The 25,752-nt window shown below is 41.8% G+C and overlaps 3 protein-coding genes across 6 annotated transcripts in view; 1 reads left to right on the top strand and 2 right to left on the bottom strand.

Moving 5' to 3' along the window:
• chpf2 (chondroitin polymerizing factor 2) overlaps positions 1 to 4,430 on the bottom strand; it is a 7,233-nt gene extending 2,803 nt beyond the window's left edge. The window contains exons 1-4 of one of the 2 annotated variants that reach the window (XM_085468144.1): positions 4,373 to 4,430; positions 2,781 to 3,020; positions 747 to 1,311; positions 477 to 659 (exon numbers count right to left, since the gene is read on the bottom strand). In XM_085468144.1, the coding sequence (XP_085324270.1) occupies positions 477 to 659; positions 747 to 1,311; positions 2,781 to 3,020; positions 4,373 to 4,374 (990 nt within the window). In that variant the 5' untranslated portion in view covers positions 4,375 to 4,430. Of the gene's footprint in view, positions 1 to 476; positions 660 to 746; positions 1,312 to 2,780; positions 4,324 to 4,372 lie in introns of those variants that run through there. The other variant, XM_085468143.1, reaches the window with a different exon arrangement.
• On the top strand, positions 4,430 to 10,478 carry LOC146701793 (ATP-binding cassette sub-family F member 2). Of its 3 annotated transcripts, none has more exons than XM_085468145.1 (15): positions 4,430 to 4,496; positions 5,294 to 5,444; positions 5,550 to 5,762; positions 6,318 to 6,500; positions 6,588 to 6,759; positions 7,660 to 7,755; positions 7,837 to 7,939; positions 8,134 to 8,229; positions 8,373 to 8,492; positions 8,902 to 8,991; positions 9,074 to 9,184; positions 9,264 to 9,326; positions 9,444 to 9,572; positions 9,652 to 9,855; positions 9,934 to 10,478. In XM_085468145.1, the coding sequence occupies exons 2-15, from the start codon at positions 5,306 to 5,308 to the stop codon at positions 10,051 to 10,053; spliced, it is 1,839 nt and encodes a 612-aa protein (XP_085324271.1). In that variant the 5' UTR covers positions 4,430 to 4,496; positions 5,294 to 5,305; the 3' UTR covers positions 10,054 to 10,478. The 3 variants fall into 3 exon arrangements, with proteins under 3 accessions (XP_085324271.1, XP_085324272.1, XP_085324273.1); XM_085468146.1 differs by having other exon boundaries at positions 4,481 to 4,545; XM_085468147.1 differs by lacking the exon at positions 4,430 to 4,496 and adding an exon at positions 4,951 to 5,024.
• On the bottom strand, positions 10,283 to 25,752 carry LOC146701792 (uncharacterized). The gene is made up of 17 exons (XM_085468160.1): positions 25,591 to 25,752; positions 23,218 to 23,324; positions 22,953 to 23,092; positions 22,596 to 22,753; positions 21,220 to 21,378; positions 17,928 to 18,357; positions 16,636 to 16,734; positions 16,013 to 16,107; positions 14,824 to 15,043; positions 14,494 to 14,736; positions 14,269 to 14,367; positions 13,955 to 14,148; positions 13,686 to 13,860; positions 13,421 to 13,577; positions 13,180 to 13,333; positions 12,384 to 12,495; positions 10,283 to 12,294 (listed from the first exon to the last, which is right to left on the bottom strand). The coding sequence occupies exons 1-17, from the start codon at positions 25,609 to 25,611 to the stop codon at positions 12,119 to 12,121; spliced, it is 2,739 nt and encodes a 912-aa protein (XP_085324286.1). The 5' UTR covers positions 25,612 to 25,752; the 3' UTR covers positions 10,283 to 12,118.

The following is a 25,752-nucleotide window of genomic DNA, read 5'->3' as shown; positions in this document are numbered from 1 at the left end:
ATGTTTGCATGCTGCAGTATTTCCCACTTTTGTAGTAAACTGTAAGTAAATGAATGGTGGCTTAAAACGTTTGCACAGTACTGTACTGTATCAAGTGTTCCTTGCGCTTTAACCAGTATACACAAAAATTAGCTATAACAATAAGTTATGTCTAATAAAGTCATGACTTATTTTATAGCTCTGTGGTGCGGTAAGCTATATTTAACCTTAAGTCAAAACAACTCTAATGAACTGTCATTAGCAGCTACTTTAGTTACATAAGGTTTCTCAGGCAGATCATACTCGGCACAACACCACATCCCTTCTCTTGGTTTTCTGGCATATAAATATTGTTTCAGTCAGGAATTACTGACTCAGGTCCTGAAGAGGGTGTGGTGAAATAAGAACAAACTGTATACTAAATTTTGACTAAGAAGTGATGAGTCAGGCAGAAAAAAATGTTTATAGGAGCGAAAAACAAAACCTGTATTACAAACCTGCAGCTGCTGGATCTGCAGGTAAGTCCATTCTAGCTCAATGTGGCTGAAGCGTTTGTGCAGTCGATACATGAGATTTGGGTCAGACACAGGATGCACTGTGAAGGCATTTTTAAACTCTGGGCTATCTTCACGCTCTGGGTCTGCATTTTTCCCAAGCTCAAAATAACGGTAGGTCATCTCCTGCGAAAAACATGCACATATAAATATTAATATAGCGGACAATCCTCCTACTGATTAAGCTACTTATTTCAAAGTCTGTGTTTTTACCTGGTGCACTTCCACACAACTCATACCCAGGTAGTCGATAATACAGCGGCCCAGCCACTCATCAGGCCTCACGCTGAGGATGTCATTGCGGCAGGTGTCGAGATGGGGCTGCAGACGGGCCAGCAGACTGCGGGACAGCAGGTAGCCATAGCCTCCGTGGCAGTAACGTGCCTTCTCCTCACCACCGATGAACTCCTCTGCCCTGCCCATATACAGGTCCTGACCTGCGCTGAGGTGGCCCACCAGCTCCGACAGCCGATCCGCCTGCATGTACGTGTCATCCTGGGCTAATAGGAACCAGTCGTATTCCGAGCCGTAGTGCTGGTGGAGGTGGCGTACCGTCTCATACATCAGCCACACCGGGCGATCGTCGCCATGGGCAACCACAGTCATCCCGTGAGGCACCTTGGGGCTGCGCAGGCCTGTGAAGAAGAAGGTCCGGTGGAAGTGGTGGGCAACTGTGCGGTTCACCGCTACGGCCAGCGTGTTGAGGGTGGCCCGAGAAGTGAGCACGCCCACCAGGAGTCGCTCTCTGATGCCCAGTTCAGTGTGGATGTATCGTGTTCTGAAGAAAGAGGGCAAAGAGGGAGCAATTACAGCAAACAGCAAGAACACCGATGCATAAAAAGTATCTTCTCATGAGCGTGAACTTGTTTCCATCACAAGATACTAATGTGATGCAGATACTAAGTGGCTGTGAAATAAAAGATAATTGGATAGAAATGTTTGTGTAGGTGGTGTCTTTTTGGATTTAAAGAAGGAATTTGATACCAAGTTATTTTATCTGAATTGGCACTATATATATATATATATAATTTTTCTGCAGAAAATGTTAATCTATGCTATGGATGTTATCAAATCTCCTTTTTTTTGCGTGTTCTACAGGAGTCCCACACTTCTCCGTACCAAGTCCCCTTTTATTATCACTTTATAGCAATAATCTACCTATTGTATCCCAAAATGTTAATATCCAAATGTATGCAGATGATCCCTGGAAAGCATCCTTGACTCCTTCACTTCTAGGAATGGCTTGGTAAATCATACATTTTATTAAGTAGTAAAAATGAGCATGCATGATGTTTTCAAAAGAACCAGTAAATGAGCTGAAATAACACTATATAAAATATATATTTTTGCAATGATGTCAGTGGTATTTTTAAGCCTTTTATGGGCAGTATTTTCTGTGGGGGCATTTACACACAACTATATCTAGAGAACTACTTAAGCTATGTCAGTTAAGTTTTGAGATCCTGCTACTTTAAGGAGTTTCAAAAGAGTAGCTAAAGTTCCACATAAAATTCTAAAAGTTTGAATTTGCTTGAAATTCATCATCTCTGTAAAAAGAACAAATTCAATGATAGTAGGATTAAATTTGTACACAAAATCCCATCGATGAGGTGTTCTATTATATCTCCCCCCTCCAAAATTGGCAACCCTGCTAAATAATGACAATAATAATTACAGTGCTTCACAACAGAAAAAAGGAAAAAAGCAAATGAAACATCAAATTGAACGTAAATATCAATAATTAAAGAGGATTGATAGAAATAAAAAGTGTAAGCACAGGAGAGGCCTGCTTTTAAAAATATGTCTGTAAGAAGCATTTGTAAGACCACAGTGAGCTGGCCAATCAGATCTCATCTGGGAGATTATTCCAAGGAATGGTTGTACTGACAGAGAAAACCTGATCATCCTTATGGGATGACTATCAGAGCCAGTAGAAATAAATAAAAAAGATAAGAAATAAAATTGAAAAAAGAAAATGGATGCAATCTTTTGCATCAGTGAGTTTTCTGAAGGAATTTGTGGCATAATCTGTAATCTACAGGCCACTTATTCTCTGTACCCCCCTCAGTGCAATGAGAGCATTGCAGGGGGGAATTAAATGTAAGAATGTAAAATGGGGAATTAACTAAATGCAAATCCACACTGTGTGGAAAAAGTCTCCAGCTTCTTTCAATTAAAAGTCGAGCAATGCTTCCTGTGATCCTTCTTTAAGCACCTGGAAACAGGGACCATACCTCCCGCACTTACCTGAGGACCTTCTTGTGCGGCTTGTTTGGGTCCTTGTGATAGGGCACTATGCGTGGCTGAAAGTCTGCGTCTCCAGCTCCATCTCTTGAATCTCTGTGGCCCTCTCCCCCACCCAAAAACCGCCTGCCATTGCCCAGCTCATCTCCACAGGAGTCCTCCGTGTCTCCTTGGGTCCAGGACACCATCAAAAGGCTCAGACTGCATCCAAGAGACAGCCCCAGGATAAGGGGTAAAGCAGGCCTGAACAGGGCCAAAAATGAGGAGAGACGCATCCCTGGCAGTTATGAGCTACACTTATTGTGGCTGTGCTGGGAAAATTTTTAAAAAAAAATCCCAACAACAAAAAACTAGAGCACTGATAGTGCCAACACTCCTGCCATATGTTAACACGTCTTTGATAAATCTGAACCGAAATGAGTAAAGAAAATGACAGAAAACTGGCTTAAAATTAAAGTCTGTTCCCAGTCCCTTTCAGCGAGGTAGTGAAGTTTCTACTCAGCCTATAACGAATGATTAAATCTAAACGTTACATGTTACAGCACTTTTTAAATGTTTTTTTTGTTTGACAAATGCAAGAAATGTCGTTTTTAATCCAACGTCACAACGGAAGATGACCAAACTGTAAAGCTACCGGAATGAAGCACTTTGTTCATCTGAAAGATGAAATGCATACAGATATTTTCGCATGATTAACAGTCATTGCGAGTCAAAATTTTAAGATAACAAAAAGGGAAGAAAAACTCAGAAATGTCGTTGTCATAAAAATTGTGTAACGTTACTCTGGTGGTTTTTTAACCGTTACCTTAATTAGCTTAACTAGTTTGGGATGGCGTTAGCTAGAAGCCAAAGTCAGCTAACTAATGCAGCTAGACGATGAACTAGTAAAGTTAACCGTTTATCTGGTTACCAGTAATAAAAGACAACCCGAAGCGAGAATACTCGGAAGTATGAACTCCACAGTATCGTTTTCCACCAGAGGAAAGCATTAGGGAGCCGAGCTAGCGAGCTAGCGTCGAGTCCGTTGTTTCCGTACACAAACGACGATCCATCTCCACGAATGCTGACTCGAAGGAGATCCCATGTAACACAGCTCATACCGGGGGGGAAAGCTACGAAGCACAGCCGTGCACATTGTCGCCCATCTCCGTCAGTTTCCTGACTTCCTCAAAAAATCCGAGTGCCACACAGACAGCGCTGAAACAGCGTCCCTCTTCAACCTCATCACCGACCGCCGAGTGCTGCCGCAGCATCACCCCCCGACTGAGCAGCTACCGGCAGATCTCTTCTTAGTGAAAGCAGTACTTAAAAATAAATTCCTCCTAGAAAATCACATTGAACGCACGAATGTGTTAGATACGTATCAACACAACATCTTAGTGATAAGAGGGCAAAAGAAGCCTTACTAGGATGGCAAAACCTCATAAATACAATATCTACCCATTAGTCAGTGCCAGTTTTCAACTCATAAGCCGTCTCTTTAGTTCTACCTAAAAAATATATAAATTTGGCTTATTTAGTAGTTAATTTAAGGTTCAGTTGATGGGTAAAGGGACATTTTTACTGCAGTCCCACGAGAAGAGGAGGGAACTTACATCTTCACCGCCCTCCTTGACCATATATGGTCCGTCTGGCGGCTTGGCGAGCGGCTACATCCACCCGGCGAAAGTGGACACGAGACTGTCGGTGTGTTCAGGAGAACAGTGGTTCATTATTTAGGTAAGAGAGGGAATAACACTGTATGAGAGCTGCCACGGTTGTATGACATGTAAGCTGTTTTATTTTAAGATAAACACAGATGTGGGGGTGAGCTCTAGTTAGCCGATTTGAGAGTTTTTCGAAGCTACTTGGGGCCCTGCGTCAAGTTAGCTTTAGCTGCTCAGGCCTGGCTACCGTTGTTAGCTTAGCTAAGGGGCTAACGCGCTAAATAGCCGGCTTATAAAAACTATTACGATTTACTTTTTATGTTTGACACTCTGGGCTCCTTAGACCATGATATTTATTATGGTTGGTTAACTGTGAAATGACAAAATGTGACGTGTAGGCTGCTAACAGCTATGCTATCATGCGTTATACCGCAAAAAGCCCAACGTGCGGGCAGGTGGGACTGAAAGGAAACAAAATGCGGGTTTGGGGAGGGAGCATTATCCCCGCTATTACTGTCATTTAGTTGTCCTTAGACATTTTAGGCCTTTATACTCAAAGTTAGCCTACTTTTTAATGTAATCTGTAAAATGGTGTTATACGGTGAGTTCAATTACCGGCACATTTTTAACATTATGGTAAACAGGCAAGTGTACCGAGGTTGGTCCTGGCGCCTCATTATGTAAGCGATTAGTCATTTTTACCCTTATTTATATTCTGACATTTAACTGGTAGACTAAGACCAATTGGAAAATTGAGAAACCGTTAAACAACCTATGATCACGATTCTCCTGACACACTGCGATTCTATTTTGGTCTTAGTTTCTTCTTCATCCATATCATTTCTGTGTTTTTCTTTTCCTATAATGTAGCACTGCACAACCATGCCGTCTGACCTGGCTAAGAAGAAAGCAGCAAAGAAGAAGGAGGCTGCCAAAGCTCGCCAGCGCACCAAGAAAACTGAAGAAGTAAATGAGGAGAGTGAACAACAAGAGGCCCAGCTTAATGGAGCAGAGAGCAATGGTGAGAAGATGACTGAGGAAAAGCACTGATTGCTCACTGGATTTGTCAGCCTGTGGTAAATTTTCTAACTGAAGCTCTCTTGTTTTCTTTAAATATATTTGATAGGTGTTGAAAATTTGACAAAGGAGCTGGATGAGTTTGAGCTGCGGAAAACGGAGGCCCGGGCAGTGACGGGTGTTCTTGCCTCCCACCCTAACAGCACTGATGTCCATATAAGCAGCCTGTCGCTCACCTTCCATGGTCAAGAGCTGCTTGCAGACACCAGCCTGGAGCTGAACTCAGGCAGACGCTATGGCCTCATTGGTCTTAATGGCACAGGTAACTAATTTATCCTGGAGCAGTATGTTTCTATTAAGACTTTAAACACACAGACATTAGAAACCAAAAGGAAACCCCCCCCCCAGCTGTTTCAAAACCTAGTATTTCATTTGGCCATCTGGCCCTTTAGGCCAAAGGGAAAAACCTGAATAACTGATGATATTAAAGGGTTCATATTACAGGAATTATATAAAGTTGACATTAGGCTTCAACCAATGACAGGGAAATGACAACATGAAATGGTTGGAACCCAAATTAAACCTTCCTGAGTTTTAAGGATTTGAAGCAAGTACCAATGAGAGAAAGATGCTGGTGACTGACACCTCAGATGGAAGGGTGTAAAAGCATTAGAAAGTTGAAGCAGAAATCTTGGCAGCTTTATGGCCCACCTGAGGCCCATGGGAGTGGCCAGTAGGGAATCTCTTATCAACACTGGTTCTGCTACACTTCCTTGTGTAGCTTGCATTTGTCAAATGTTCTTATATCACATCCCACAAAACATTTTTCTCTCTATTATTTATTTATTTATTTATTTATTTTCCCGTTTTCTGCCAGGAAAATCCATGCTGTTGTCAGCCATCGGACATCGTGAGATTCCCATTCCAGAGCACATAGATATTTACCACTTGACCCGAGAGATGGCCCCCAGCGAAAAGACTGCTCTGCAGTGTGTCATGGAGGTGGATGAACAGAGGATCATGTTGGAGAAGGAGGCAGAAAGACTTGCCCATGAAGACTGTGAGTGTTCAAATAAACTGCAGGAAGTTGAAAAATCTCTCTAATTATGCTTTAGCTATATTATAAATGCCTTTTTTTTGTAAACAGCTGAGTGTGAGAAGCTGATGGAGCTGTATGAGCGTCTGGAGGAGCTGGATGCAGACAAGGCGGAGATGCGAGCCTCTCGGATCCTCCACGGTTTGGGTTTCAGCACTGCGATGCAGCAGAAGAAACTGAAGGACTTCAGTGGAGGGTGGAGGATGCGTGTTGCTCTGGCCAGGTAGACACAGCTCGTATAGTACTGTACCACTGAGTTACGGTCATCCTCGTCTCTCCAGCTTTCGACTGATCCTGTGTCCCTTGTCCAAATGACAGAAAAACGCACACGATAAACGCAAACTGTAGCATTGTGTCCTGACTTCACTACCATACAGGAAACTAAAGTGGGCATAAGTTATAATTTCCTCTGTGTAGTCACGATAACCAATACAGGGAGGGGGATGAGGTGATAATGTATCCATTAAGGTAGCAGTATGAACCCTTTGTGATGTGTAACGTGTTGCCCTAATACAAGAAACGCAACAGTGGTCTCAGTAGATCTGGTGTGAGTGACACAGACTGGGGACTATCATGTTTCTAGCATCTCCGGTTTGACAATGGAATCATTTGGATGACTAATAGGGTATTGGCATGATAGCCAGAGTGGTATTAAGTCCTAACATTTCAGTCTGTTTTGTGTAAAATATCTCTCCTGTCTCTCGATCTTCATTGTGCCCTGCCTATACAATATTGTGTTATAATGTGGAGAGGAGATAAACTAGTGTGAAATTGATATTCAAATTCACTATAATATTGAACCAAAACAAACAATCCTATTGTTTTGCTCATTTCATAATAAAGGTGCTTCAAGAACACATTTCATATTACTTGTGTGTGCACTCAGACACAGTTGCTGGAGTTGGATATATGTCCTGGTGTAAATCTCAAAGTACAGAAAGACCAATTAAAGATCTTTGATCCTGAAGATCTTCATCCATCGCACACAAAGCACAGGGATTTTTGTAATTTTAAAATGTGAAAGCACAAGCATTCAAGACTAGTTCTGAGCTTTAGATTTGAGGAGTTAATCTAAACAAACTATCAGTATTGCTTTAAATTCAGCTGTTTGACATCTTTGTAGGGCTTTGTTCATCAAGCCCTTCATGCTGCTGCTGGATGAGCCCACTAACCACTTGGACCTGGATGCTTGCGTGTGGTTGGAGGAGGAGCTTAAGTCGTAAGTTTTCCCTCTGCTTCCTTCATTTAAGTCGGATATGGATTAAGACTCATTTTTGATCAACTTGATGGTTTTTGTCAGGTTTAAGCGAATCCTCGTGCTCATCTCACACTCTCAAGACTTCCTGAACGGTGTGTGTACCAATATCATCCACCTGCATCAGAAGAAACTGAAGTACTACACGGTAAGGGCATGCAGCTGAAGTGACTGCCAGAAAAGAAAACACCCTGAGCATGCTTTGTAGGCTTCCAAGTATCATGAATAGATTGCTATACATGTAATCACATAATGCTGAATAAGGAAACCAGAGGCAGGCTATTACTAAATATATGTGTGCCACCCTGTTGGATGACAGTGCAAATCTATTTTCATTATAAGGGTAACTATGACCAGTATGTGAAGACCAGACAGGAACTGGAAGAGAACCAGATGAAGCGCTTTAACTGGGAACAGGACCAGATAGCACACATGAAGGTAAAAAAGGGACATCATGTGGCCACGTGTCACTGCCTGATTGGTACAGAGACTTAGGCATCCTTTTATGAAGCAGTTACTGTTGCTATAGCCACACAGTAACATTTGCACTCAATTATCTTTTTTGTATCCCAATTTTCTAGAACTACATAGCCAGGTTTGGTCACGGCTCTGCAAAACTGGCACGACAAGCACAGAGCAAAGAGAAGACTCTGCAGAAGATGGTTGCATCAGGCTTGACTGAAAGAGTCGTGAATGACAAGGTACAGTAACTGTGGCCTATTAAATTTCATCTTTTTTTTTTTTTCTCTTTTTAACTTAATAGTATCAGTTCACAACAATGGTTGTCACAAGCCAGTTTAAACTGTAAAGAGCCTGAAATATCGGGGAGAGAACCCAGTCAATCAGATTATTCTTGGAGCTCCAATTGGTGACAGTGGGAAGGAAGAAGTTCCCTTTAACAGGAAGAGGGTTTCCTGAATCTAATATGAGAGCTGATTTGACAAGAGGGAATGTTTTGCCTCCTATTCTACAACCTTTGAAACTGTTGCTCAGCTTGCAGCCAGGCAGTTGTTTTTCCAACTTCTGGATCAGTAATGTATGTGTTTTTTAGGGACTGTGGTTAGTGGTGAAACCTACCACCTTAGCAGTAACCCTTCCTGTTTCCCACAGACTCTGTCATTTTATTTTCCTCCCTGTGGGAAGATTCCTCCTCCTGTTATCATGGTTCAGAATGTGAGCTTCAAGTACAGTGAGAATACAGTGAGTATAATGCATTTATATTTTCCCCTCCTTTTAAAATATGGATTTATTTGGCACACTTAGTGATTTTTGTTTCCTTTAGCCGTACATATATAAAGACCTGGAGTTTGGTATTGACTTGGACACGCGAGTGGCTCTGGTGGGACCCAATGGAGCTGGGAAATCTACACTTCTGAAGCTGCTTATGGGAGAGGTAAGGCATCTTTATCATCAGCTTAGATCTACTCCCAGTTGATTTCAGAGTGATGAGGTTTATTCTCTTGTCTCTGTAGCTCCTACCTACTGATGGTATGATCCGCAAACATTCTCATGTCAAGATTGGCAGATATCACCAGGTAAAACAAATCTTTTGAACATACTGCACAGGCTCCATCTGATTCATGGCGTTAGACACTGGCGGTGGCTGGTACAGTTAAAGATAAACGTGTGGGTTTTTAAAATTTTCTCTATAGCACCTGACTGAGCAGCTTGAGCTGGACTTGTCTCCTTTGGAGTACATGATGAAGTGTTTCCCTGAGATCAAAGAAAAGGAGGAGATGCGGAAGATCATCGGTCGCTATGGTCTAACTGGGAAACAGCAGGTAGGAAGGGGATACTTTCCCAGAACTACTATTAATTTTGTCTCCTCTCTACCATTCTAACATTTGAAACATCTTCCAGGTCAGTCCGATCAGAAATTTGTCAGATGGTCAGAAGTGCAGAGTGTGTTTTGCTTGGCTGGCCTGGCAGAACCCTCATATGCTGTTCCTTGACGAGCCTACTAATCACCTGGATATCGAGACTATTGATGCATTGGCAGAAGCGATCAACGAGTTCGAGGGTGGTATGATGCTAGTCAGCCACGACTTCAGGCTAATTCAGCAGGTATGGACTGATCACTTAAAGCAATCAATTAGACCTTGATTAGAAGTGTCGCTGTACTAATGGTCTCCCTTCCTGCAGGTGGCTCAAGAGATCTGGGTCTGTGAGAAGCAGACCATCACAAAGTGGAACAGAGACATCCTGGCATACAAAGAGCATCTGAAATCAAAGATCGAAAAACAGCAGGCACATGACATCTAGAGGAGCTTCATGCTGAGCCACTCCTTTATCTCATCAGATTTGACCTGCGAACTCCTGAAGGGATGAGCAGGAAACGTCCAAGCCAGAACTAAAACGGTCTCTTGTACATGTTGTACTGTATTTCCATCGGTTTGACAGTGCTGCACCGTGCTGAACATGACCCAAACCCCCTCCACTGTTCTCTGATTGGCTGATTCACCCGAAGCATCTCGGTGCATTTTGGAATGCATTCCATTGTGCTGTCTTCATAGGAAAGTTTTATTTTTCCACGTTCTGTTTATCCCAACATGTATGCAGCAGCTTTTAGGTCATATTTTATATTTAAAAAATTGACTTCTTTCTCCCCCCATGTAAAATTACAGTTCTGCCTTATTTAACAATGTAATGCAATAAGTTTGTCTGAATAAACGGAACATTAAAAAACAGCAACTTCCTTTGAGAAGACTTTATTGTTAATTGTAACGAATACAGTGTTTGTATCCAAAAAAACCAAAAGCTTTTAAGGAAAATAAACTATTTTACATATGTGTAAACAGGGGGGAAAAAAAGCTTGGAAGGGATTAAAGAAGTTGCTTTGGGTCCTGAGTGAGCCCCATGGCTGCATAGATATGTTATATTACAGCCATTACACTGCACTGAATGAGGCTCACTGATGTAGCAGAAAATGGCTAAACTTTCCAAAAAACAAACAAACACCCTAAAACATTGGCATAATTGATAATAAGAGGGCTACTTATAAAAGAAAGCGGAGGTCAGTGCATTACCAGGATGCAGCTAAAATAACTAGTTTCAGGTGATGAGAGCTAACATCCATGCAGGCTGAGTTATAAAAACCTTGACTTCAGTGTTTTTACCTTTTTAAATGTGGGTTGTTTTTTTTTTTTTTTTTGTTTGTTTTTAGCTTAAAGCTGCATTCACATCAAATTTAGCCATCCAATTTTTAGGCTAATTCCAGTATTCTACACTGTATGGTGGCTCATTTTTATTAAACTCTTGCCTAATCACAACTAACAATACAAATACTACTTTCAAACGGTCAAGCTAAAAAAAAAAAACTCAATTACTTCTACTGGTACATCCAGTATGACTTGAATACAGCTTCAAAATTAAAGAAAGTTAATTTCAACGGAGATAATCAGTGGAAGACATTTATCTGCCTTCATGTCCCTCTAAAACGTTTGAACCGTGTTTGGTTTAACTGGCTATTTGTTGTTTAGATTCTCATTTAATACCTTAGATAAAGTCTGTTAGTCATCGCATGCTGTTGTACATTCCCAGCATAAAGTATATTTCTGCCACTTGGCTCCAACCTGATGTCTGTAATGCGAAGCTTCAGGGTTACAAAGATGCTTCCTTCTTACTGGGGTGACATGATGCAGGCCTTACCTGACAGAGCTATAATACTAAAAAGTTTAATAACTTACAGCCATTTTTTTCATCCTGGGTTAAGAGGGGCTAAACTACAGTAATATAGTAGTGTTGCTTTGGCTGGAGACGCTGTGTGGTTGTTTTTTTTCCTTCACATTCTTCTAGCATTACATTTTTACCATCTTCATAAAACATGTCACTCTGCTGCCAGGACACCCATCCATATTTCACAGCCACGTGAACGTGCTTATGTCGAGACAGACACATCCTGGGTGGACTTCTCCAGTTAACAACCACCTTCTTGTGATCATTTAGCCTGACTGCTGGCGCAAAGTGAAGCCAGATAAGGAAAAGATCTCCGGGGGTATGTTGAAGCTGCTTCGTAGTACAGGCCCCTGGAGAAACACAGGTTGCTCCAACCTGTAAAGCTGCGCATAAAGCTATAAAGTTTTTCAGGTGGCGTTTGGGGCTGCAGAGTATTAAATAGTGATTAATTCTGTATATGTAAATGTTAGAAAAAACAGCTGTTGAACACAACGCTCCTGTTTAAGGTTTCAACTCAGCGCGCATGATTGACAGATTAGTGGCACTAGCTGCGGTTGAAACAGTGCAAGTAGGAGGAGTGTTTCATCAATTATGCTTTGCCCAGATGATCCTGGAGGCAGCATCTCAGAGCGGCAGCCGAAACTCGTGATGCTCACTGGGCTTCCAACTCCTCGTCTGAGACGTCGTCAGGGGAAAGGATGCGAGTGTTACTGGCCCGAATACTGTTGATGTTGGTGCAGGAGACGAGACTAGCAATTCCCATCAGACTCACCCCGGTCCCGTCCAGGTTCACCTGAGCCAGGTGGATTTGTTTCAGGAACTTTAGACCTGAAAGGAAGAGAAGAACATATACTGGGTCTGTTCATCTGAGCAAACAAAACTATAAAATCAAAGACCACCTTAGAGCTGGACGTTACCGTGATCTGTAATCCGCGTGCGGCTGAGATTAAGTTTAACAAGCTGACTGCAGCGGATCAGACCTTTCCTCACCACGTTGTCCCCCACCTGAGTGCTAGCTAACCCCAACACCTGAAAAAAAAAATAGAAAAATAGCAAAATATTAAAACCTCTGCATCAAATATTTTTTATCATAAACTGGTCTTTACATTTTGATTTCGGCCTACTCTGAATGCCCAATGATCGATTTCATTCTGCAAAAGAGTTTAACTGTGATGCTAAAATAATAAATTGAAGCCCAGCTAGTATAAAATAAGCAGGTTATCTGGTCAGACAGCTTGGGTGTCAAACGGTGAAATGAGAATCACATCGATGATCAGACACACAGACTTTACTAACATGGTTTAATTTAATCAAACATGTATGTACCATAGATCGATGTCACATTCAATCATAGACAGTATAAAGATAGATGTAGCTTCTGTGTTTGAAGAGTGAATCCAGTTCAGAAATGCCTGTTTTTTTAATGCCCACCAGATGATCATAATTGTGGTTACAAAAGGAAACAAAACAGCTCTCTGACTTGACCTCAACAATCACCTACCTGGTAAGTTTATGAGATCAGACACTCATTTTAAGTCACACTAAATAAAATATTAAGTCTATTTTGTAAATCCATTCTCTTTATCTAATTCAGAGTCAGTCTATCCTAGTTGTCACAGGCACAAGTCACCAATCTATCACAGGGCTACTATTTACACTTGCACTCGCACAAGGATAAAGCAACACCTGGATAGTACTTATTGGGATAGTCACCTGAAGGTGCGGCAGACAGGTTATGAGGTCGGCCACTCCTCGGCTGGTGACTGCAGTCCGATCCAAACAGAGCTCCTGCAGCTCCTGCATGCATCGCAGGGAGGGAAGCCCTGCATCTGTCACCTGAGTGTTGCTAAGTGACAGCTTCTTCAATCTACACAAAGTAAACACAAAACTCCTGTCAGCATTTTAATCGCAAGGAAACACCTGATATGATGGTGTCAGTGAGTGTGGAAAGGACCTGGTCAAGGTGGAGAGGTGGCTGACTCCCTGGTCTGTAACCTGTGTGTAGTCTGTCAGGTCCAGCTCTGAGAGCAGAGTCAGTCCGGAGAGGAATGACAGCCCGCTGTCTGTCACAGAGTGGCGTCCAGGGAGGGTGATGCGAGTCAACTTCAGACCTAGAAGTAAAGTAGACACCTCACAGATTCACCACAGACTTTCATACTGCAAGCTCACTCCATGCCTACCCTCATTCTTTTAATTCTTTTGCTTTATGCTCTACAAACCTGAGATGATCTGAAGGGCATGACTGCCATCTGCTACAGGGATTCCCACCAAAGTGAGGGAAGTCAGGGCAGGGTGGGTAGCAAGGTGCTCCAGAGATGCCTCAGTCACACCTGTCCCATCCAAGTTGAGCGTCTGCAGGCTGGACATCGCTGCTAGAGCCGTCAAATCCTTAACCTGAAAGAAAAACGCACAGCAAGTCGAGTAAATATCACTGAAGATCAGAGCAGTGTCACCAGCTGAATAGACCTTGCTAACAGAGATAAAGTACTTTAGTCTGTTTGATGCTGAGAAGTCGCAGCTGTGGCACAGAGGTGGGGAGCACAGCTAGTGTGGTTTCAGTCACTGCTGTCTGGTTCAGGCTTAGCTGAGAGAGGCAGGACGGCACTGACTGGAGGTACAGTACCATCCCAGCATCTGTCACTTTGGTCTGGTCCAGGGACAGGAAACACAAGTTCTTCAAACCTTAAAGGCATCAGCAGAAGGGAAATATGTATGTTGAATAAAACTACTTAAATAAGAACAGCTTATTCTGAGATCCAGTTTTGTAAATGTTGTCAACAGTGATGTTTGTGTGTGTCCAACCTGTGATATGCTGCAGGCAGGAGTCAGTCAGCTTACTACAGGAGGCCAGATTGAGGTACTGGAGTTTGACCAGGGTGGACAGGATACAGAGGCCAGAGTCTGGGAATAAAAATAAATAAATAAATAAATACAAAGACAGGGACAAACTGAAGAGCAGACTTTGCAGAAATTTGACAACTAAATTGATAAAAAAGCCTAAAAACTACCAGATATAAAATGTTTTACCAGTGATGAGAGATGAGTTGACTAAACTCAGGTGCTTCAGGGCAGTGAAGGCCCGCAACTGCCGTAGGAGCTCATTGGTGGAGTACGGGTAGCTGTTTAAGACAAACTTCTGGATCGGGCAGCCGAAGAACAGCTCCAGGGTGCGTGGATGTAGCAGCCTCTCATGAGACATGTGGTTGAGCAGAAGCTCTGCTAGCTCTGGGGTCAGACCTGCTAGACTGCTGCTGTACTGCATGCTGGGAGCTGTGAGACACAGAGTCAAGAGTGAGCAAACAGCAGCGAGCAAACAAAGCTGTGAGGCACAGTTCTGTGAAGTTTTGTGACTCTTACCAGTCATGAGGTGGACCGTTGCGCGGATAGCCAAGGCACATAGTGAGGGCACGCTGGGTGCTCTGAAGGGTCTTTTAGGGGGTGATGGCTGTCCTTGGTTGGCGTGGCGGTCTTCTTGCTGTGCGGCTCGTTGAAGACGCTCAACAGCAGCCTGACCTGCAGCTGCGGGCGCCAGCGGCCCTCCTGCATTCTCAGGGTCTGCCGCTTCCTCTTCTGGGCCCTCTCTGAGACACACAAACACAAGTTGTGTCCACGTGTTGTATTTTAATGTACAGATAAAGCAGATCTCCAGAGCACCCCCTGCTGTATTTCTGTGCAATGCAATAAACAGTAAGTGGAAAGGCTCTGATGAGCTGAAATATCCACATTTACTTTTGTATAAGATGCATACAGTCAAATTGATTTAGCTTAACTTAAATTGTTTTTAAAAACCAAAACTAATATTTGGATGGTTAGCTTATTACTGACCATTGCTGCACAATGAGACATAAGCATCCATTTTTCTTGCTGATTCTCACATATTATTTTCTGTATCCACTTTTCTCTCTGGCTCTTTTCTTCCTGCTGTGCAGCTCATACAAACTTTATCTTTTTAAAATGTTGGTAGAAGCTTTAAAGCATCTTTCCCTATCCCCACAACAGTAAAGAGTTTCTTTCAGACTATACCCAGACACAGATTGAGCTGGAGCTCCAAGATAATATTCATCTTTTTTTTTCTTTTGTTAACAGGGTGTTATTATAAAACGGATCATTCTGGATGCAACAGAAGTTGGAGTGCTGAAGTGTGCATGCACTTTCAAACTAATTAAATGCATCTACTTGCAAAACACTTCAGATTGCATGATTAATGTGTGTAATGTGTGTTAGGGCCACATTAACAAAAACAATATTTTGAAACAGTCATTTGAGAATGGAGTGTAAATTTCAAGAGTAAGGTCATCTCACTCTGTCCACCAAGTAATAGTGAGTTTGTAACTGTATTATTCACACTGGATTTTGGGTCCTAAAAGAAAGATAATGTCTTTCTAGCTTAAAAAGATTCTCAACACAGCATTTCTTTCAAAAAGCAAAATTTAAAAAAAAAAATTTTTCTCTTAATGTGGCCCCTAACACTATTTTGTATTACAAAGCAGTATGATCGTAGTCCTTGGTCCTATAATACCATTCTAGTGCCATTCTTTTTAAACACTTGCCTGAGTCGATTTCCTTGCCCTGGCCAGCGCTGCCAGGGCTCAAATCCTCCTCGCATCCTGTTCTCTGGAAAGAAAGGCAGCCTGGGCATTCCTGTGAAAGTTACACAAACGAAAACTGTAATCCATCCAAAAATACTCTAATGCCACTGAGCTGAAGCTACAGATGCTGAGAAAAAAACTTTATACCACACACCTCTGATTAACATCTCTGATTCTCCTTGAACTAGCTCTTCTCTGTGTCTGGTTCACATTCAGAATACAATACCACAACCACACACTGATTGGCTGACCCCACCTGTAGGTTCTTAGTAAACTCAGCAGTTCTGACTTGTGTGCTGTACGTTTGGCAGAAAGGGGAATTAACCTACATATTTTCTAATACTAATCTCTCTTACAGCGTGACACACATTAGCAGGCCAATCTGTACACTAGGCCACTATATAGTGTAATAGTAAAAAAAAATCAAGCTCAAAGGAAGAGGCCAGGGTCAGCTGTTTCTGTTCACAGCGGATGAATAATGGAAACATATGGAAACAGTAATAGAGGAACAGGGAGAGGAGGGAAGCAAGAAAAATGTAGATCAAAGGAGGGATGAAGTATCCACACTCTGGAGCAGTACCGTTCGGCATGTGAAGCGGTTCTTCCTCTCCTTCTTGGTCCATATCAACATCTATGGGAGGATCTTCAGCATCACCAGGAACCAATCTCTGGCCTTGACCTGTCGAACCCCCAGAATGTCATCCAATGACTCCATAGCCATTTAAGTAACATTTAACACATTCAGCTGATCAAATAACTGAGCCCAAACAACCATGAAGAGGTGCGATGTTACAGGTGTAAAGAATCCCATTGGCTGATATACAATGTGTCATCTGATCAGGCCACCCAAGTGTATTAAACGTGACCTATTATACTCTTTTTCATACTCCTTACTTTTATTTTTGGACTCTACTTGCACGACGACCTATCCTGGGCCTCGTGCAGCCCCCTCAGTTCACCCACTCTTAAGCAGTTTTAGCTCCTTTAAACCAACTGATTGTCTGCCCCTCCCAGCCAACAGCAGGTGGGTGGGACTTCCGTGTTCACAGTCAAAGCTGTGCATATGAAGTAATACTAAGTATATGCCCTCTCTCAGACATCATACAGCACAATAGAGGTAGAAAAATCTGTCAAACAGAGTAGTTGTAATACAAGTCAAAGGGAGCAGGTGGATTGGCTTAGAGCACAGATAATGGCCATATAAGGAAATCCCCTCTAGCTGACTCAGACCTGATCCAAGAAAATAAATAAATGAACTTTTACCTCATACTTGTACATTTACTGACTTCATTATTTTAAATGTTCAATATGAGCATGTACCTTCGGAACACTATACATGTGGTGGGAAACGGCTGTCAAAGTATATTTGTCAATTATGTGTAATAATTAAAGCTGTCCATGGGACAAGATAAATGTATGGTGGACAATCCCCTCGTTCGACCATTTCGACGGTCCCAGCCAGCTGCTTCCACAGATGGACTCCACTGACTAAGAGCAGAACAATTACGTCACGCCTCTCTGAACGTCCACTACAAACTTTAGGGTCGTTCTAACCACACACCGAGGTTGCAGAGGCGAACAAAGACTCCACCGATCGTGTAGCTGGATGAGAGACTCACTGCTCTGTTATTTATCTGACAAACTAACCTTTGAAACATGATTTGCCAAGTAAAGCGTAAATGTTACTGCAAGTAATGATTGTGACTGTAGTCCTGTAGGATTCTAACATCATCATGAAGAGTCCCAACATTTAGTAAACCGTTCAATAAAAAAAGTTTGGAAAAAAGCAAATCTCTACTTGTTTTATTCCATTTAGTACGTTTATTTTTATTGCTTTTTATATTAGGTTTAAATAAAGTAAATCATACTTACCCCAGTCATGGGATCCACGCCGTAAAGGAGGAACTCCAGGAATCCCTGCATAATTCACTGCCTCTTCCCACAGCTGGTTAGGTAGTGGAGGAGGTATAACAGGGACCTGATCTCCCACCATGTCCTGGCCAGGAGGAGGCTGAGGAGGCGCAACACAAGGAGGCGGCTCAGCACTGTGGCCTGCTGGACTTGTTTCCTGAGGCGTCTCTGGAGGAGTGGTCTGAATACACAGTGCAGCGTTAGGCGTAAGGCCGAGAGAGTGGAGGGAGCAGGCAAGCTCAGCCTCCCCAAAGCGCTTCCGTGGGTAACCCTGAAGGAGAGAAAAGGAGGGTAGGGAGGGGTGACGTCCGGTGATGTGCTCCACAACGCTGCGCAGAGGGGCATCAGCTGGGAAGCGCTCACGCATGGACTCACCAGACGGCAGTCGAATCTGCAGCAAAACACAAATATACATGACAAGGTTATTACAGTCAACTTCATTTCTAAAACTAGAAACGATACTGTGTCCTTAAAAACGGAATCAAAATGAAAATAAAAATTAATTTTATATATATCTATCTATCGATCGATCGATCGATAGATAGATAGATAGATATAGATATATATATACACATATATACACATACATACATATATAAAGAGGAAATATTTTTAGTTTTTGCCAATATAATGTCACGCTTTCAACACATTAATATATTAGTATTAACTCATACAGCAGGTAAAATAAGTACTGAACACATCACCAGTTTTCTAGGTAAATGTATTTAAAAAGGCACTATTGCCATGAAGTTCTCACCAGATATCGGTTACAACCCATCCAATCCACACATGCAAAGAAATTAAACCATAGATGTCCATAAACTAAGTTATGCGTAATAGAGAAATGACACAGGGAAAAAACACATGACGAAAGGGACGTGCAAAAATCATTAAAGTCATGACGCCACCTGAAATCCGTCAGTATTTAGAAAGCAATCCTGACACTCAGTGCAAATTAATATCAGCTGGTTCAGTTCCAACTGATGGCCTAAAAAAGAACATCTCATGATGGGTAAATGAGCTCTCTCAACAACTTAGCAAACCATACTGAAGGCATTAGTTGCAGCAGAATTTCTAAACTACTGAAGGTTCCAGTGAGCACTGTTGGGGCCATAATCTGGAAGTAGAATGTACATCATTTCACCATAAACCACCCTTGACCATGTGCTCCATGCAAGATTTCAGACAGACAACTGAAAAGAGTTATCAGAAGTGTCGCGTATGAGCCAAGGACCACTTGTGGTGAGCCACAGAAAGTGGTAGAAGAGACAGGTACAGTTGTTTCGAAGAAAAGTAATGCGCTCAACCACCATGGCCTGTATGCACACTCAACAAGCAAGACTCCATTGCTGAAGAAAAAACATGTTGCTGAACAACATTTAGACAAGCCTATTAAACAGGATGCCCTAGTGCACACTAGGGCTGCTCGATTATGGCAAAAATGATAATCACGATTATTTTCACTGAAATTGAGATCACGATTATTTGACGATATTTATTTAACCCTTTAAGACCTACCATAGAACCAAGTCCACCAGAGCTTATATTATTTTTTTACATGCTGTAGTGCCATTTGTGGGAGCATTTCAAGTTGCTATACATCAATACAACTATTATAGCCCATATTGTAATAATATGTATGCATTAAGTCCATAGTAACTACATAAATTGCAAAAAAGTGCAATAAACTACAAAAAAAATTGAAAATCGCTTTTGTTTTGTTTACATATATTTCTACTTGGAGAAATTTAAGAGGTTTATCCCTCAAAACTTTAAATACAATAAAGTTGCAAAAAATAGTTTCCCACCACAGGAAATTTATTTTGAGTGTCTTCATAGTTTTATTTTGGAGATACACCAATTTTTATATACTGCAGGAAAAACAAAAAACAATCCTATGATGCAAATTTGCAAAGAAAACAGCAGGTGCATCATTTTACTGTGGGAAGTGTTACGAACAGCTGATAGGAACGGCAAAGCGTGTTTCTGGAATATTATGTTTTTGTTCCTGCAAGCGCTTTTTATGCAATTTTTGCAAAGCTATATGTGGAACGAAACCGTGACCGAGGACAAGCTGATGGCATCAGATGTAAGTACAACTCCTCCGGTTTCATATGCAAAACAAATTATTGCGCTAGCTTACACGGTTCAGGTTCTACAGGGATTTAACAATAGTTACGCAAAACGGAGCGTGCTGCTCTGACCGGCTTTAAAGGGTTAACAATGACTTTAAAAAAATAATATAAAATGGTGTGCAACACCACTGAAGTTTTTTTTTTTTAAACTCTCTTTTCAACCAACGGCAGTCACTCTCCTCTCCAAATAACTTCTGCTTAGCTTTCTGAGCTTCCCTCGGGTCCTCTTAATCAGCGGTCTCCACCCTTTTTTGCGCCACGGACCGGTTTATGCCCGACAATATTTTCACAGACGGCCTTTAAGGTGTCGCGGATAAACGAGGGAGGGGCTAATAATCGGCTCAGTCATGTTTAATGATCGTTGAAAGCCCAGATCGTAATCGTGATTAAAATTCGATTCATTGAGCAGCCCTAGTGCACACCATGTTTGGAGGTCAAAGGCACTGCATATCACCACAAAAACACCATACCAACAGTGAAGTTTGGAGGTGGGTTCATCATGGTGTGGGGCTTTTTTTCAGTATATGGTACTGGGGGGGCTTCATATAATTGGAGGACATATGAATGGAAAAATGTACTGAGACATTCTTGATAAAACTCTGCTGCCATCTACGAAAATGAAACGAGAGTGGACAGCAAGTCAAAGATCCTGAACACAGCCAAGGAAACTCTCAGTTGGTTTGAGAGAAAGAAAATAAAGCTGCTAGAATGACCCAGCCAATCACCTGACCTAAATCCAGTTGAAAATATATGAAAAGAACTTAAGGTCAGAGTTCATAGAAGAGGCCCACAGAACCTTCAGGATTTGACAACTGTTCATTTGGAAGAACGGGCCAAAATCAAACCTCAGCGATGCATCCAACTAGTTTGTGTCTTGAAGCTGTCATCACCAACAAAGGCCTTTGTGCAAAGAATAACTGTCTTCACAAGTGGTTTGTTTGTATTGTAACACCATCTTTGAACTGACACTGAAACTAATAAGTAGTATACTTCAATTAAACATTTTCAAACAATAAAAAGTAAAATAAAAGAATATAATACACTCTGCAAAATGACTGAGACTAAACTGAAAACTAAAATTCTGAATCTATCATGATTAAGGTTCTTCACAGGCCCACCATGAGAATGCAGTTGTTGTCCACATTTGTCTGAATCTTTCCTCCAAGCTTTTGCCCTTCACTGCTGGGAGGAGACGCGTCTGCAGCAGCATTGGTCTGTTTCTTATCCTGCAGGCTCCTCCGATCCTCAGCGATCCGCTTCAGCACCAACTCGCGCTCCTGCGAATGCAGAAGAACACAAAATGTTCTAAGAACAATAAAACAGGAGGTCTATACTCAAATATTAATTTTCAAATGTATTATTCATGTATAAAAAACAACAACAAACTCAGCTTGAGCACGTGACACCTCTTTTACTCCCCACAGTGACCATCATGCTTCAGTTCAACCACACTGTAGTACACATCTGTTTTTTTTAAATGTGCACCCAGAGAAAAATGTATGGACGCTCCTATTCTAGCTCATATACTTCCCCGTGTAGTGTTCAGCCAGCACCAGCAGCACCCAAACAAAGTTTCTGGACCGCATGTAAAGTGAGATGCAATTGGCCTCATTCACTAATATGTGAAAAGCTCCAAAAAAATAAGTGCACTGGCAAATTTACCATTTTGTGAAATGTGCCCACAGGCCAGTTTTGTTCTTACCACCACGTGTAACGTCAGTGAATGAGACTCATTCTTAATCCACAGGCTTGTATTACTATCTGCTTATTCACATACCTCCACACTCCCTTTTGTCTTTATCTGGAAACACATTAACTTCAAGATGTAAAGGAGGAAGTAGTGATCTTCAAAAAACAGAGGCGGCACATCTAAAGCAAAAGCAGGGGAATTTCCAGCTGAAAAAACTGAAACAACAGTGTTTGAGAAAAGCACCTTTCCAAAGTGTTTCCTCAGGAGTGATGGGAAAAAACAGACGTGCTGCAGTAGGTTAGTAAGGTGGCAAATGCCAACAAGAAATATGGCTCAAGTAAAAAACAGAAAACAACAGAAAAGAGGAAAACAGCAGGAAAAATATCTAAACGTAGACAAGACGAAAAAAAGGAGGCAGAGGTGGACAATAAAAGGTGCAGATGATCAATTACCGATGTTTGTTTAATCGTACACTCGATGCAAATAAGCATCACATTCTATGTTGGCAGAGCTACAATGTGACAGGTTATACAAATTAAGATATGCACAACTGGCCAAAGCGACACCAGCATGGAGGCACACCCCAGCACATGTGACGTCAAATTTGTCACACGCCGCCATGCGATAGGGTAAGCAGTGAGCATAAAAGTGAAATGAGAGCTACAGGGATTGAGCTAAAGCTTAAGCCATTATTATCGAGAGCCTTATAAATCTGCCGAACACTTGACTTTCTTCCTTGTGTGATAATAAGACAACTGCCAGTCAGATAGATTAAGCACCAGAAGTCTTTTCAGCAATGCTCACCTGTTTCTTCTGCCTTCTCTCTGCTCTGACTTCCTGAGCGACGCGTTGTCTCTCTTTCTCCTCAAAGTCACTTTTGTCTGATTTGATCCGCGACTCGACTGGCGGTGGTGGGTCCTGGGAGCATGATTGCGGTGACCTTAGCACCAATGAAGGACCCGCTGTTAAAGACAGAAAAAGAAAATCTCATGATGCACACTACACTATCCAATTCCTTAAGTTATACTTAAATGAATGATTACAATCATCAATTTTAGGATATTATAATAAAAGAAAACTTTACTCGAAGTCCAACCGATGGATTAAGAGCAGTAACAACAGTAAGAAACAGTTTTTATATAGCTTGGAGTGGGGTATTACCTCTGCTGTCAGTGGGAGATGTGCGAGACTCTGAAGCGTGTGCTGCCTCTTTGGGTGGGTTGAATGCAGAAAAAGCTGTCCCAGCTGGCTGTGAAGGCTGCGGGACCAACGTGTGTCGCAGGTATTGACCCTGTACAAGCCTTTCAACATGCAAGAGCGAGACACAGAAGTAAGTGGCTGAAAGAAGTGGTCTATTATACAGAAAGATCATAGCTAGCTAGCTCCACAGATTAAAAAAAAACAAAACAGAGGGCTGATTACTCACCAATCAGCTGCCTCAGCCACAGAAAAATGCCCCGCCTGCATAGCCGCTTGTATCTGCTCTTCTGTGAATCCCATCTCGCTAAGGACGAGGAATAACTCCCCGATAGTCTGCAAGAAAGGATCAAACAAATGCTGACAAAGCAGCTTTTTTTTTGGCTGTTTTCCCTCCTTATCGGTCACTGCTCAAACAATGGCTACTAAGATACTGTTTATCTGACTCATAATGTCGTCATGTGTGAAAGAACGTGTAAAAAGTGATTTAATATGGTCTCTCTCATTTTATTAGTGTTTTATTGGTATATAATGTGCATGCTATTAGCAATTTGTGATGTATGATTAACCATACACAAATATAGCCATATATTGAACCAGCTGATATCAGGTATGGAAAAAAACATGGCGTTTAGCTGGGTCACATCAGGTTTGGGCAGGGTAAGTGTTCAGAGGAGCTACAAATTACACTCTTATGTTCTATTTGGCATAAACTGAGAGAACAATAAAGCTAGTTGATGCATTAATTACTTCTAGGTTCAACTTTTGTAATTCATTATTAGAAGTTAGCTCTAAAAGCTCCCTGAAAAGCCTTCAGTTGATCCAAAATGCTGACGCGAGAGTACTAACAGGGACTAGAAAGAGGGAGCGCATTTCTTCCATATTAGCTGTTAAACCTAGACGTGAACTGAAAATCCTTCTCTTCTTATCTTATCTTATCTTAAAGAGCTAATAGTACCTCACTGTCCTAACAGAGAAGTTCATTCTCAGACTGCTGGTTTACTTGTGGTTCCTAGAGTTTCTAAAAGTCAAATGGGAGGCCGAGCCTTCAGTTTTCAGGCCCCTCTTCTGTGGAGCCAGCTCCTAGTTTTGATTCAGGAGACAGACACCCTCTCTACTTTTAAGATTAGGCTTACGACTTCCCTCTTTGATAAAGGTTAGTGTGTGGGCTGGATCAGGTGACCTTGAATCATCCCTTAGTTATGCTGTAATAGGCTCTAGCTGCTTGGGGATTCCCATGGTGCACTGTGCATTTCTTCTTCACTCATCTCCCTGTATTTTTACACACCACTACTGCATTTAATCATTAGTAATTATTAAACTCTACTCTCTCATATAGTTTTGTCCTGTTTCTTATTCCCCTCACCCCCAACTGGTAATGGCAGAAGGCTGCCCCTCCCTGAGCCTAGTTTCAACTGTTTTTTTCCTATTAAATAGGGATTTTCCTTACCACTATTGCCAAGTGCTTACTCAGAGATGGTCATCTGATTGCTGGGTGTCTTTCTAATATCCCTACACTATAAAGCATCTGTTGCTGTGTACTGGTGCTATATAAATAAAACGGAACTGAAAAAAGACGAACATAAATAAAGGTACAATAGCCAGTATTTTTCTTCTTCAGTGGTTTAATAATACTGATTAAGTTAACCAAAGGCGGCTTTAGTGTTTGCAGATCACTGGTAGTTCCCAAATCGTGTGCATTAATGCATGTCGGCCCAAAAACCCTTGAATGAGCGTTAAATTTATTGTATCACTGTAGAATAAAAAGTCTGATTGACAGCAAGGAGGTAAAGTCCAGTGCAACTAAAAAGAAGAACTGATGACACTGCAGAAGACATCAAGAGAACTTCCTGCGTATACGAATGCATGCGTGCCTTAAGGTTTGCCCTTTGGTGTGCTTTGGACACAAAATGTTTGAGGAAAAAAAACAATTACAGTAAATTTGCAGATGAAATATTAACCATTTACTCCATAACAACATCAGCTATGCGAACTAGTAATTACCTGTTATATTGGCATTCCCATAATGCTAAGAAGTGATCATATTTTATTGCCTAATGCAGCCCTTATAAACTGTTTCAATACTAAAATAGAGCTACTCTTCTCATTCGTCTTTGATAGCATAATAAAACCGTAAAAACTTTACCATATGTCCCAAATAAGGGCCCTAGAAGTGGGTGTTATAGTGTTATTAAATTGTTGTCGGTAAACCTAACACGTACAGACATTATACATCAGTACCATTGTCTGTGTTGCAGTGTGGGCTGCAACTCACAAGGGTAATTTCCATAATTATTTATTATCCGTTTCCCCTTAAAACCCTCCAATTCTGAGTTAAACATTAGTTCGCAAAGTTTACAGTAGGAAATTTTATTCCATGTCCGAGTGAAAGACATCGACTCACAATCGAAACTGCAAATTTAAACTTAAAACAGTAGCTAGCAAGCTTAGCCCAGAGCTAATGCTAAGTATGTTGGTATTTGGAGGTCTGTCAACAACAGCGTTAGCATGAGCTAACCGTTAGCTGAACGGGCTAGCAGGCTGATATTTTGGTGCTACACAGGGTGATGTGTCGGAAGCTAGTAGAAAATTTGGAGCTTACCGCAGGGTTAGAGGAACTCATGGCGTTGTTTCAAGGTTCCCGTGCAGAAATCAAAGTGAAAGTGATGCTCATTTGCAACTTTATTGACTTCCTCGGGTGTGTTTGGAGAGCCTCTGTGTATGCTAGCTGCAATGACCTCCCCCACTCACAGCAAGAGCCTAT

This window comes from Copadichromis virginalis, linkage group LG9 (assembly GCF_057382275.1).
Source record: "Copadichromis virginalis isolate Kocher_CV1m ecotype Utaka linkage group LG9, C_Virginalis_male_GT1.1, whole genome shotgun sequence".
NCBI classification, from domain to species: Eukaryota; Metazoa; Chordata; class Actinopteri; order Cichliformes; family Cichlidae; genus Copadichromis; species Copadichromis virginalis.
Note: the sequence above shows the minus strand (reverse complement) of the source record. Positions and strands in the feature narration are given on the sequence as shown.